The sequence below is a fragment of the Rhinoraja longicauda genome, chromosome 3, assembly GCF_053455715.1.
Source record: "Rhinoraja longicauda isolate Sanriku21f chromosome 3, sRhiLon1.1, whole genome shotgun sequence".
NCBI lineage: Eukaryota > Metazoa > Chordata > Chondrichthyes > Rajiformes > Arhynchobatidae > Rhinoraja > Rhinoraja longicauda.
This window is the reverse complement of record NC_135955.1, coordinates 41,295,888-41,310,644: the sequence shown is the minus strand read 5'-3', so window position 1 is coordinate 41,310,644 and position 14,757 is coordinate 41,295,888. Positions and strand designations below refer to the sequence as shown.

The window sequence follows — 14,757 nt, the reverse complement described above, 5'->3', positions numbered from 1 at the left end:
CCATTGCGAGAGGATTTGAATTTAGGAGCAAGGAGGTCCTACTGCAGTTGTACAGGGCCCTGGTGAGACCACACCTGGATTATTGTGTGCAGTTTTGGTCTCCTAATTTGAGGAAGGACATTCTTGCTATTGAGGGAGTGCAGCATAGGTTCACCAGGTTCATTCCCAGGATGGCAGGACTGACATATGATGGAAGAATGGGTCGACTGGGCTTGTATTCATTGGAATTTAGAATGATGAGGAGGGATCTAATAGATACATGTAAAATTCTTAAGGGATTGGATAGGCTAAAAGCAGGAAAAATGTTCCGGATGTTGGGGGAGTCCAGAACCAGGGGGTCACAGTTTAAAAATAAGGAGTAGGCCATTTAAGACAGAGATGAGGAAAAGCTTTTTCACCCAGAGAATTGTGAATCGGTGGAATTCTCTGCCACAGAAGGCAGTGGAGGCCAATTCACTGGATGTATTCAAGAGAGTTAGATATAGCTCTTAGGGCTAACGGAATCAAGGGATATGGGGAGAAAGCAGGAACGGGGTACTGATTTGGGATGATCAGCCATGATGATCATATTGAATGGCGGTGCTGCCTTGAAGGGCCGAATGGCCTACCCGGCACCTATTTTCTATGTTTCTAAGTGGGTGCAATTACAATGTTTAAGAGACATTTTAACAAGTACAAACATAGGAAAGATTTAGAGGGATATATAGGTCAAACACACGAAAATGGGACTAGCTCAAGGAGGCACCTTGCTTGGTCGAGTGAAGCAAAAATATGTCTGTTTTCCTACCGTCTAACTCCATGACTCTAATTTTATTATGATAATCAGCACTTCAACTGTTGACCCATATTTTCCAACCCAACTTTGATACCCTTTTCAAACAAAAACCTATATCTTTCAACTTTAGAGGCATTAATTGTCTCTGTAATGTTGAACACAAATTTATAACTGGTTTAGATAAAGTAGAGTATACTATTCCCATGAATATTAGGCCTAAGGGAGATAGATTAAATCTGAGATAAAAAAAAATAAACGTGAGGGGGAAAAAAATCAGACATTAATTTTAATCTAGAATTCACTGCAAGGTAATGGATTCAGAATCTGTACTTCTTAAAGGGAATTATGTAAAAGCTGAGAATGAAAACATGGTCAGCTCAGGAGATAAAACAAGGTGATGCTTCCAAGTTGATTGCTCCGTTAGGGACTTACATAGACTTACTACGTCAAATGGACTCCTGCAGTGCACTAATTAATCTTGTGGACAATTGCAGAGATCAAGAAACTAAATAAATGAAGTAAAAATATCACTGTTTTAAGTATGGTAAAACTGTAGTATGTTTCAGAGAACCAACTCCATTGTTGGTATCACACAGACATGTTTAATGTTCCTGAGGATATCTGGGGAATAATACCCATCCTGCCATGGCATGATATAAATAATTTGACTGCAAGCTTTTTGGGATTATGAAGAAAAAATTTCAAATTTTGCATTTCTACACTTATATTTCTGGCATCAGTGGCAAGAAATTGATTGAAAGCATACCAAAGAGCATGCCAGATAATATTCTCTCTACTTAGGGTCGTGGAATCTTAGCAGGGTATCAATAGTTTGGTCCATTTCGGATCCCTTGAAGTTTGCTCATATTTGTGGCTGGCAGATTTTTATTAACCTCAAATTTCACAATACTACTTCCTATACTCAGATCTTTGGAATATGGAAAGCAATATCCATTAATTACTCTGGAGAACCTCATATTTCTAATGAGTAAATTGTCTTCACCACTCTTCTATGCCTTATTTCCCTAGCCAGTTGTGTACAAACACGTGGAACATGTGTCATTCTAACACCAGATGTTTCTATTTTCTGAATATCTCTAAAATCATAAGAAATGGAACTGCAAAGACGTACAGGTTTGTAGGCTAACCTTGGACCAATGCCTGCAAGTTTAAGACTCCCCTACCCTGGGAAAAAGACTGATCACCTCATCCAAGCTCCTCGTTATTTTATAAATCTCCATAATGTCACCACTCATCCTCCTTTGGTCCAGGGCAAACAGTCCCAACCTATCTGGTCTCTTCTTAACTAAATCCTGCAACCTAGCAATATTCTGGTGAATCTTTTATGTACCCTCTCTAGCTTAACCACAGTATGGTGATCAGACCTGCGTACAATGCTCCTCATTTGTCATCTCACCAGCTTCTACAACTCAAGCGACAAGAATGTTTAATTGTCATATGTACCAAAACACAACAATTAAATGCTTACTTGCAGCTGCACATGTTTGTAAACACAGTACTGAATAGATAACAATAAACAAACAAAAAAAGTTCAATAAATAAATGTCCAGTATAGTGCAACATAAAACAAAACCAGAAGTCTTTGTAACATGACCTTCCAACTGTGTACTTAATAGAATGGAACAATTTCAAGAATGGACTGCTTATGGTTTATATTTTTCTGTCATTCACAACAAATTGGGAGGAATGTCAGAATTGGGATACGGGTTAAGGGTAGAAATATGTGAAATATTTTTTCAAATAACAAGCAGGATTGTTAAAATTGCATGTAGACGCATTCTGAGATTTAGAAGCAAAATGGATTTGAAGTTTCTGAACCTCTTCTGGATATTTTTCAGAGTTCACTGCATTAGAACCAAAGCTGAATAATTTGGTAATTTACAAAAAAATACTCTGTATATCAAAAAACAGCATGGACTGAACTATAGGCCCAAAGTCTAGTATTGGGAAAGTTTATGACCCTGCAAATGAGAGAGAATATAATGGGACTCTTGTGGAGTAGGCTGTAATCTGCGATAGATAGGCATGGTTTTAGACATTGTAGATCCTGCTTGATTTATTTATTTGATTATTTGAAGACTGCTGATGTGGCAGAAAGGAAAGTATTATTCTCCTGAAGAAAAGCTAATATTGGTTCCAACATAAGAGCAAAGGCCGTAGCAAAGATGGGAATATCTTTAAATGGGTTGGTAACCAATTGTTTGATAGATAGAGAAAAGGGTTTTATATAACTATTTACATTTCTGCTCACAACCTTGCTATCTTGTCATGTGCTTGAGCATGACGTAAGATATGAAAATTAGCATTTACCATTTATTGTTCCCAAAGCCCTAACAATGTATATATTAGCTGATGCATGTCCCTCATAACATTTAGAGGGAGTTGGGTAAGTACTTGAAAAGCAAATATTGAACAATACAAGAAAATAAGTACTGTGATGTCGGGTTGTCTTGGTCAAATGATTATCTCTAATGCTGTAATTTCTGTCAGCTAAGGTGGGATTTTCTAACTTGTGTTTGTATTACTGACTCACACTTTGGATTTAGATTTTAAGTTACCTGTTTTCAAACAATATTTTATGTATTTACTGTACTTTGTTTATTTTCCCCTCCAGTATAATCATACAACGATTTTCACTTTCCGTGAATCTCAGAAGTCACTTATTCTGTCAGATTTATCAAGAAGGAATTCTAAGATCAATAACTAACATATTTGAGCTTCACTTTCAGATGAAGGTTTCAGTTTTAATCCTTTGAAGATTGAAGTTTTTGTACAGACCTTGCTATACCTGGCATCCAAATCCTTCAGCCATTCTTTCAGTGCTTTGGCAAAGTAAGTGTATCCCTTTCCATTAATAAAAATTGGAATCATATGATAACATGTAAATTTGTTTGTTAATACGGTGATCAAATCAGCAAATGTTTGGATTCTATATATTAGATTTATTAAATTACAAGATTTTTTTCTAATGTACTGAACTTAACTATTAATTAATGCAAATAAAATAAAATGTCGGTCCAGTGTTTTCCTCCATTTACAAAGGGATGTGTTCCTAGAAAATGTTCTGCCAAGCAGACTTTTGTAAATTGAAATGTCTGGGTAAAATGCATCCTGCCGTCTTGTAGTTGGAGAGTGCTGCACTATTTGTTGCAGCAAAAAAAGTGCTTTTGTAAATCATGAACGTGTATTCTAAAAAAATGAATGCTGCCATGGGCAAATGCGTAAATTGAGTTTTTGTTATTTGAGAAATAACTTGACAGTTAAGTAAATACAGTTACTGGTTCTATAAATGGAGTAACTGGTGATTTAAGGGCCGATTAAAGCATTAGAACAGGAAAACACATCCAAGGAAATAGAAATAGAATAACCTCTCAAACTGCATAGATTATGACCCATGCCTTGACTCTTCGGTACTAGCTCTCCATCACCCTCAATTTCTCTCTGTCTTTCTTTGAAAAATGCACCTATATCCTCGTTAAATAACTCGTTATCTAGCCTCTGCAACCCTCTAGGGTAGAGAATTCCAAAGATTCACCACCTTCTGTGAGGAAATAAATCCTACACTCCTGTATTTAATGAGTGCAACCTCCCACCCATATTGTAACTATATTCTTTTGTTTGGGATTCTCCATTCTAGTGGAAACATCTCAACATCTACCCTGTTGTGCATCTTAGGATCTAAAGCACAAACAGGTTCATATTGCTTATAGGCCAGTTTTGCACATTTTCACCTAGTATTTGAATGTGGCAGTGTAATGGTGGTCTTTCATACATATAAATAGAATAGGCAGATGCAAATTTAATGTAACTATTCAAAAGGAGAGACTGAAAGCAGGAAGCAATACACCACTTAGCCTGAAATCTGGCAATGAGAAAACTCTGGAATCTTGTTAAGGGGGTATTAGCAAGAAAATTAAAAAAATCAAAAGGCATCTCGTGGTCCCAGTGCATGAAATAAAAGGGCAACCTAAGCTTGCAGCAAGTTATTAAAAAGGTAATGGAATGTTGGCCTATGAACATGGAGCATAAAAGCAGAGGAGTTTTGATGTAACCTTGCAGGGTGGGATAACTTATGGAGTAATTTTTGAGAAAGAAACACCACAGAGACGTTTCACTGGATTAATCCCTGGGGTTAAGGCACATTGAGCAGGTGGGACCTGTGTACATTGTTTTGGAAAATCATCTTATTGAAGCATGAACTTCTGAGGGGGATTGACATTGAGGATTTTTGTCCTAGAGCCTAGTAATGATGCATCTGAGGAATTTATTCTCTCAGTGCCATCGGGCTCTTTAGAATTCTCCATATTGAGAACAGTGCAGGGTCATTATATTGAAGGTAATGATTGACACACATTTTGAGAGCCAAGGTGAGTGGAAAAGTGATGAGACCTTGATTTGTTCCACTGTTATCTTATTGTGGAGTGACCTCAGAGAGCAGTGGCTTACCCCTGTACTTTAGGTATGGTATCCTCAATTAGTTGAGGTTGGTGGACAGCACAGTGGTGCAGCAGTACAGTTGCTGCCTTGCAGTGACAAAGACCCGGGTTTGATCCTGACTACAGGTGCTATCTGTGCGTAGTTTGCACCTTCTCCCTGTGACTGCATGGGTTTTCTCTGGGTGCTCTAGTTTCCTCCCACATTCCAAAAAAAGTACAAGTTTGTAGGTTAATTTGATACTATAAATTGTCCCTAGTGTGTAGGGTAGAAATAGTGTACAGGTAATCGCTGGCTGGTGCAGACTCAGTGGGCCGAAGGGCCTGTTTCCACACTGTATTTCTAAATTAAAAACTAAAGGTGCTGAGTAGAAATCTGCCTTTTCATGAAAAACAAAACAAAAATATCTAAAGCAGGGATAATGCAAGCAGTTGCAGCACCTCGTGAAGGGATTTAACTGAAAATAAAGGAAAACAATAAAGCAAAGAGAAGGAATGTACATGTTGCCAGAATTTTTAGAATGTTGCCGGGGGTATTAGGGTTAGGGTTAGGAACGGGGTACTGATTGTGAATGATCAGCCATGATCACATTGACTGGTGGTTCTGGCTCAAAGGGCTGAATGGCCTACTCCTGCACCTATTGTCTATGTAGGAAAATAGCTGCAGATGCTGGTACAAATCGAAGGTATCACAAAAAGCTGGAGTAGCGGGTCAGGCAGCATCTCGTGAGAGAAGGAATGGGTGACGTTTCGGGTCGAGACCCTTCTTCAGACTGATGTCAGGGGAGGGGGCGGGACAAAGAATGTAGCTGGAGTCAGGAAGACAGTGGGAGAACAGGGGAGGGGAATAGAGGAGCTATCTAAAGTTAGAGGTCAATGTTGGGGTGTAAGCTGCCCAAGTGAAATATGAGATGCTGTTCCTCCAATTTGCGGTGGGCCTCACTATGGCACTGGAGGAGGCCCATGACAGAAAGGTCAGACTGGGAGTGGGAGGGGGAGTTGAAGTGCTGAGCCACCGGGAGATCAGGTTGGTTAAGGTGGACTGAGCGAAGGTGTTGAGCGAAACGATCGCCGAGCCTGCATTTGGTTTCGCCGATGTAGAGACGTTGACATCTGGAACAGCGGATACAGTAGATATTGTCTATTAAGGAAGGTTGTAGAGTGAGCCTCTCATCTTCAACCCAATATTTTGGTGATCCGCCTTCTATATTTAATTGCTTGTTTTCATGGGCTGATTTTTGTTTTGTAGGTTTCATGAGATTTTTAAGACGTTGGCTGAAGGTGATGAGGGCAAGTTACATGTACTAAGAGTTATGTATGACACTTGGAAGTGCCATCCTCAGGTAAAAATTGTTTCCTGGATTCACCGCACCTCTTCCTTTCTGTCAAATGAAAATATAGATTTGCAGTGCCAGTTGAAAGGGAAAATATGTCTTTTATTATCATTGTCATTATCATTATCATTGCTTTTTTATTTAAATTACACCTGATGTTTATTATTTCTCTATCTAAAATAGTTTCCAGCACTTGAATATGGGCTCAAATTTTACCTTGTATGGCATACCAGCCACTTGATATATACGCCAATCACAACCATCGAAAGTTCAAAAGGGTTCAGACTGATTCTGCCTGACCCACTGAGTTACCCCAGCACTTAGTGCTTTTACTAAAATACGTATTTGCCATTTGTTGTTCCCAAGACCCTAAGAATGAACGTGTTGGCTGATACAAGTCCCTCGTATCATTTAGAGGGAGTTGGGTAAATACTTGCAAAGTAAATATTGAAGTATACAGGAAAAGAACAACCGTAAAAGAACGATGAAGTCATGTTGTCTTGGTCAAATGAAGACCTCTAATGCTGTAATTTCTGTCAGCTAAGTTGGGATTTGCTAATTCGTGTTTGAAACACTGACTCACACTTTTTAGATTTTAAGTTATTTAATTTCAAACAATATTTTTTTGCTTATTTTCCCCTTCAATACAGAGGGCCAAACATGGGAGAGGGCAATGCTTGATCAACTCTTAGGCAATTAGGAGGGGCAAGTGAATGACGTGTTCATGGATGAGCCTTTTGGGACCAGTGACCACTGCTCTATTAGGTTTAAGATAGTTATGGATAGAAACAACATGGGCACACGAATTGCAGCAAGGCCAACTTTGCGTGTATTAGATAGGAACTCAATCAAGTTGATTGGAACAGGTTGCTTGATGGAAAAGGAATGTCTGGAAAGTGGGTGTTTTTAAAAGTGCTGACCAGAGTCCAGGGCATGCATGTTCCTGTGAGAATAAAGGGCAAGGCAGATGAGTGCAAGAAAGCTTGGCGGATGAGAGAAATTGAGACTCTGGTCAAGAGTAAGAAGGAGGCATGGGCAGGTATAAGCAGCTGGGACTAAGTGTATCCCTGGAGGAGTTTCGGGATCTGAGGAGCACACTAAAAAAGGAAATCAAGAAGACAGAAAGAGGAGAGCAGATAGCTCTGGCATATAATATTTTCTGGATAATCCCAAGATTTTATAAATACATTAAGGGAAAAAGGGTTAACAGGACCTCCCTAATCTCTCGGTTGCCGGACACTTTAATTCTCCTTCCCATTTCTACACAGACCTTTCTGTCCTAGGTCTCCTCCGTTGTCAGAGTGAGGCTAAATGCAAATTGGAGGAACCGCATTTCATATTTCACTTGGGCAGCTTACAGCCCAGTGGTATGAATATTGATTTATCTCACTTCAGGTAGCTCTGGCATTCTCTCTCTCTCTACCCCATCCCCACCCAAGTCACACTAGCTTCTCATTTTCACCCTAGAAACAGCTAACAATGACCTGATTCCTTTATCATTGTTACTTTTTTGCATATCTTTTATTCATTGTTCTTTATCTCTCCACACCCTCGTCTATATCTCTCGTTTCCCTTATCCCTAACCAGTCTGAAGAAGGGTCTCAACCCAAAACGTCACCCATTCCTTCTCTCCAGAGATGCTGCCTGCCCCGCTGAGTTACTCCAGCTCTTTGTGTCTATCTTCGGTTTAAACCAGCATCTGCAGTTCCTTCCTACACATGATAATTCTTATACTCAATATCCAAACCCAATGCAACACACCATCCCGGAGTCTCGCTTGTGTTCACAGAAAACCCTGACTAACCCTGACTATTAATTCCTCTCATCATTACTGCTTGCCTAGATCTTGTCATTCCTTGATAAACCACAGAGAAGGTTGTAATGTTCCACAACAGCCTGTTACAGTCATATTCTCAGAATCACATCTTACAGACAAATGTGCCCTATTACTGATTTTGACTGCTGCTTGCTGCTCCGAGGCTCATCCCACCAATAGTATAAAAAGCTGTATATTTGTGAATGAGGGAAATGGCCACCTCAGACTTGTGCATTGCCTGCTTGTCCCTCCTAATGGTTATCCACCAATAATCTGGCTAAACCTTTGATGTGACTACCTTCCTGAAGCTCCGAACTATAACACTTTCTGGGTCCTGTATGCTCCTCTGGAGTCCCAATGCCAATCTAGCTACTGGACATACTGCCTGCAAACATCATTGTCAGGGACAATTGATCTACATTTCACAGGAAGAATATACCACTTCACTGACTGCCATTTCTACCCATCAATTTCCTACCAGGTTTTAAAGAAAAATAAATACCTTACCTTGACTTATCTGGTCATTGCTCAGCCTTTTTGCCGACACCTATCTCATTAATGCTTCTGCACTTAGACCTCAAGCTCAACACTTGGATTTTAAAATTACCTTTCTCAAAATGGCCTCTCCTACTAATAGTCGCATCCCTTTTATATGCTGTTACTTGATGCCAGGGCTGATATTGAAAAATGTAAATCAAGCAAAGGATATGCAGTTTAAATTGGCATCATGGTCGGCACAGACATAATGGACCGATGGATCTGTTCTATGACAATAGACAATAGACAATAGGTGCAGGAGTAGGCCATTCAGCCCTTCGAGCCAGCACCGCCATTCAATGCGATCATGGCTGATCACTCTCAATCAGTACCCCGTTCCTGCCTTCTCCCCATACCCCCTCACTCCGCTATCCTTAAGAGCTCTATCCAGCTCTCTCTTGAAAGCATCCAACGAACTGGCCTCCACTGCCTTCTGAGGCAGAGAATTCCACACCTTCACCACCCTCTGACTGAAAAAGTTCTTCCTCATCTCCGTTCTAAATGGCCTACCCCTTATTCTCAAACTGTGGCCCCTTGTTCTGGACTCCCCCAACTCCTCCTATGTTCCAAGGAATAGCTATATAAGTTTCACAGAATCAATGAATGTATTGGGATATTGAATATTAATTTGTCCTATTAGACCTGATTTTTCTTGTTGCGCTGCAGATGATGGCCATGTTGGTTGACAAAATGATCCGGACACAGATTGTAGACTGCGCAGCAGTAGCAAACTGGATCTTCTCATCAGAAATGGGACATGATTTCACCAGGTAATGTTCTGAATATTGACAAGATAAAAATCTAGTACATTTTGTTCTTTTGATGCAATTGTACGAGACAAAATGTATTCTGATGTTTTAGGTTGTATGTCTGGGAGATATTGCACTCAACCATCCGAAAAATGAACAAGCATGTACAAAAGGTTCAAGACGAGCTTGAAGAAACTAAAGACAAACTGGATAAGCAACACAAAAGGGTGAGTTTGTTTTGTGTGATTGATCAACTAACTAGTGTTGTTAAAGTCAAATGCATGTTATGTAGAGAATTTTCAAACCAATGCTTCCATTCCAATTTAAATAATACACCATTCTACATCAATGTCATTTTACTTCATTACTAGACAGGATTCCTAATTTATACCTAAATTGTGCTAGAGAAGAAATTACAGGCGCCTTGGCCGAGATATATATATATATATATATCTTCATTTCGACATGGAGGAGGTGCCAGAAGATTGGAGAGTGGCTAATGTTGTGCCTCTATGGAAGAAGGGCTGTAAGGAAAAGCCTGGGAACTATAGACCTACAAGCCTAACATCCGTGATTGGCATGTTACTGGAGAGGATTCTGAAGGATAAGGCATATATATGCATTTGAATAGATGAGTTGATTAAGAATAGTCAGCATGGTTTTGTATGTGGGAGATCATTGTTACAGTTATACAAGGCATTGTTGAGGCTGCATTTGGGGTATTGTGTTCAGTTCTATTCTCCATTCTGTAGGAATGATGTTGTTAAGTTGAAAAGAGTGCAGAGAAGATTTATGAGGATGTTGCCAGGACGTGAGGGCCTGTGTTATTGGAGAGGCCGAACAGGCTAGGACTTTATTCCTTGAAGCTCAGGAGGCTGAGGGGTGATCTTATAGAGGTGTGAAAGCTCACGAGAGAATTAGACTAGGTGAATGCACAGTCTTTTACCTAGAGTAGGGGAATCAAGAATCAGAGACATAGATTTAAGGTGAGAGAGGAAAGATTTAATAGGAACCCGATGGGTAACATTTTCCACACTGAGTATATGGGCATATGGAACAAGCTGCTGGAAGAGGTTGTTGAGGCTGGTACTATAACAACATTTAAAAGATATTTGGACAAGTACATTGATAAAAAATAAAGGCTTAGAGGGCTTAGAATGCAGAAATGTGGATGGAGCATCTTGGTCAGCATGGGCAAGTTGGGCCCAAGATAGGTGGAGGTAATGTTGAAGCAGGAAGTCTGCAGAAGGACTTGGAACAGATTGGGAGAGTGGGCAAAGTGGCAAATGGAATACAGCGTGGCAAAGTGTATGGTCATGCATTTTGGTAGAAGGAATAAAGGTCGGGTCTACTTTCTAAATGGGGGGAGGATTCGGAAATCAGAGGTGTGAAGGAACAGGAGTGCTGGTGCAGGATTTCCAAACTGTTAATTTGCAGACTTAGTTAGCGGTAAAGCAGCAAATGCATTCATTTCGAGGGGACTAGAATATAAAAGTAAGATGTAATACAGAGACTTTATAAGGCGTTGGTGAGGGAATATTGTGAGCATCATATCTGAGGAGGGATGTGCTGGCGTTGGAGAGGGTTTATGAGAATGATTCTAGTAGTGGGGGAGTGCAGGACCCAAGGGCACCGTCCCAGAATAAAAGGATGTCTCTTTAGAATGGAGATGAGGAGGAATTTCTCACCCGAGGATGGTGAATCATTGCCATAGACGGCTCTGGAGGCCAAGCCATTGGGTATTTAAAGCGGAGATTAGTTCTTAGTTTGCTATCGGTTCTTGATTAGTAAGAGCATCAAAGGTTACGCTGGCGCAAAGTGGTGCAGTGATAAAGCAGCGCCAGAGACCTGGGTTCAATCCTGACTACTGGTCCTGTCTGTACAGCTTGTACGTTCTCCCTGTGACCGCGTGGTTTTTTTCTGAATGCCCCGGTTTCCTCCCATACTCCAAAGATGTACAGGTTTGTAGGTTAATTGGCCTCTGTAAATTGTATAAATTGTCCCTAATGTGTAGGATAGTGCTAGTATTGCTGGTCGGCGCGGGACTCTGTGGGCCAGAGAGCCTGTTTCCACGCTGTATCTAAGTCCAAAGTTACGGGGAGGAGAATTGGGTCGAGAAGGAAAAATAGATCAACCATGATGGAATGACGGGGTAGACTTGATGAGCTGAATGGCCTAATTCTTCTATGTCTTATGGACTAGTGTGGATGGGGCATCTTGGTCGACATGAACAAGTTTATCCCTAGGGCCTGTTTTTGTACTGTATGGTAATAACTAAGTGTCATCACAAGCACAACTTAATATGCACCTTATTAAACACATTTGATTTTTCTAAACTCCTTATAGCAAGATATCACCATCATTTTTATTGCTTAAATATTTTTAGGTTAGTTGATATTTTTGGTGATTGAACCATGAAAACTTTTCAATAAACTGCACTTGTTGAACTGAGTATTTGAATGTATATTTGCATTCCTTTTTCAGAATCATGTAGACTTGGGGAACTCCATGTAAAATATTATTTGGCATTTATAAGGCCTTTGATTGATCATGAAGTAAATTGTGTATTTTTTCTGTGTTATTTCAATATTTACACGTGAAGATCAACTGAACAGTGTTATTTCATCACCTGTATGTTCTTCGTAGTTTTATATTTCATCCTTTACCTTTACTATTTTTCTTCAAATATGTATGTGCTCCATGTTGGTTAGTCTGGTGTTCGCCTTCAACAAATTCCTGATGCCAAGATAAACTGTTGCAGAGTGCATGGATAGCTTACAACATCCTTATCAAAACCAAATTTAATTTTAAAATTCATGACTTGAATTTTTAACTTAATTTTTTACTTAATTAACAAGTCCTCAATGTAATTATAATAGAAATGACCCACTTTTCATGTTTCTATGGTAAAAGTAAGGGCTTTTGGATATATAATTCATTTACTGGATCATTACTGGCAAAGCCAATGTTTATTACCCATCTCTATGTGGCCTTGGGGAGCTAATATACCTTCCTGAACTGCCACAATCATCCACATATTATTTTGTCAGGAGATCCAAAATTTGAACCCAACAACAAATAAGGTATGGTAATAGATTTCCACGTCAGGATAATGTGACTTGGAGGGGAAACGTAGTACTATTTACTGGTAGTTGTGGATGTGCAATTTAAGTAGTATTGGTGAGTAACTATAGTACATTTAGTAGATGGTAATCACTAACCACGCTTCATGGGTGGTGGAGATTTTGTCCTGCATTAGAAAGAGAGAGAGATCATAAATACTGCAAGGGAGTGTAGTGTAGGTTCACCAGGTTAATTCCTGGGATGGCGGGACTGACATATGAAAGAATAGGCCGACTGGGCTTGTATTCGCTGGAATTTAGAAGGATGACAGGGGATCTTACAGAAACATATAAAATTCTTAGAGGATTGGACAGGGTAGATGCAGGAAATATGTTCCCGATGTTGGGGGAGTCCAGAACCATGGGTCACAGTTTAAGAATAAGGGGTAGGCCATTTAGGACTGAGATGAGGAAAAACTTTTTCACCCAGAGAGTTGGGAATCTGTGGAATTCTATGCCACAGAAGGCATTGGAGGCCAATACACTAGATGTTTTCAAGAGAGAGTTGATTTAGCTCTTAGGGCTAAGGGAATCGAGGGATATGGGGGAAAAAGCCGGAACGGGATACTGATTTTGGATGATCAGCCATGATCAAAGGGCCGAATGGTCTACTCCTGCACCTATTTTCTATGTAAGGAATTGGGGTAGTGATATTGTTGGAACATGGGATTTCTGACTAAGTAAACTGTGATGTTATGTCTTCTCTAAAGCGAGACAGTGACGATGATTATGACCAGAATAGTGATGATGATGATGATGATGAGGATGGCCCTTTAGAAGAACAAATTGAACGTCTTCAGGAAAAAGTTGAGTCTGCCCAAAGTGAACAGAAAAACCTCTTTCTAGTAATTTTCCAGGTAAGTTGTAGGTTGCACTTCTCTATTATAAATTATTTTTCTTTTGAATTGTTTCATGACATTCTCCATTGATGTACTTAAGGTTCTTTATGTTTTTTTATAGCGTTTTATAATGATTCTGACAGAACACCTTGCGAGGTGTGAAACTGGTGGGATCGATTTTAACACACCCTGGTATAAGAACTGCATTGAACGTTTACAGCAAATCTTCCTCCAGGTTAGTAATGTGACCTGAAGCAGACCTTGCGTACATTTCATTTCCAGAAGACCATCAACAATAAAAATCAAACCTTAAACAGGATCAATAGCATTAATAAACACATGGTGCTGGAGTAAATCAGCGAGTCAGTCAGCAACTCTGGAGATGATGGGTAAGTGATGTTTTGGGTCTCGCCTCAAAACATCGCCTATCCATGTTTCCAGAGATGCTGCCTGACCTGTGTTACTCCAGCACTTTGTCTTTTTTTAAAACCAGCATTTGCAGTTCCTTGTTTCTTCAATAGCATTAATGCCTGACTGTAAAATACCACCTGCCTAAGTACAAACAAAAATGATTCATTCCATGAACAATGAATATGTTTTTAATTTAAAGTCTTGCCACGTTTTTAAGCTATCCTAAAGCACATTAGTCTTTTTTTGTAAATGTTCAGTGGTATTTTATTGTCTGTCACATGTCCCAAGACACAGTGAAATTCGTTTTTCAATACATTTCAGTAAAAAATCTTACTATGCCTAGGCACAATCATATTTAAGTACAAGACTAGGAATAGTAGACTACAGAGACTGTATACAAGAGTCACCATGTTTCCGGTGCCATTTGTATGATTCAAGTCTAAAGATGTTAGAAATGGGCCTTCGTAACAAGAGGAGTTGAGTATAGGAGCAAAGAGGTCCTTCTACAGTTGTACCGGGCCCTGGTGAGACCGCACCTGGAGTACTGTGTGCAGTTTTGGTCTCCAAATTTGAGGAAGGATATTCTTGCTATTGAGGGCGTGCAGCGTAGGTTCACTAGGTTGATTTCCGGAATGGCGGGACTGTCGTATGTTGAAAGGCTGGAGCAATTAGGCTTGTATACACTGGAATTTAGAAGGATGAGGGGGGATCTTATTGAAA

The 14,757-nt window shown here is 39.8% G+C and overlaps 1 protein-coding gene across 3 annotated transcripts in view; it reads left to right on the top strand.

Annotated features, from left to right (window-relative positions):
• ncbp1 (nuclear cap binding protein subunit 1) overlaps positions 1-14,757 on the top strand; it is a 52,068-nt gene that overhangs the window by 34,283 nt on the left and 3,028 nt on the right. For all 3 annotated transcript variants that reach the window (XM_078396017.1, XM_078396018.1, XM_078396019.1), the window contains 6 exons: positions 3,526-3,628; positions 6,479-6,572; positions 9,583-9,686; positions 9,778-9,892; positions 13,498-13,644; positions 13,748-13,861. In XM_078396017.1, coding sequence (XP_078252143.1) covers positions 3,526-3,628; positions 6,479-6,572; positions 9,583-9,686; positions 9,778-9,892; positions 13,498-13,644; positions 13,748-13,861 — 677 coding nt within the window. The remainder of the gene's footprint in view (positions 1-3,525; positions 3,629-6,478; positions 6,573-9,582; positions 9,687-9,777; positions 9,893-13,497; positions 13,645-13,747; positions 13,862-14,757) is intronic.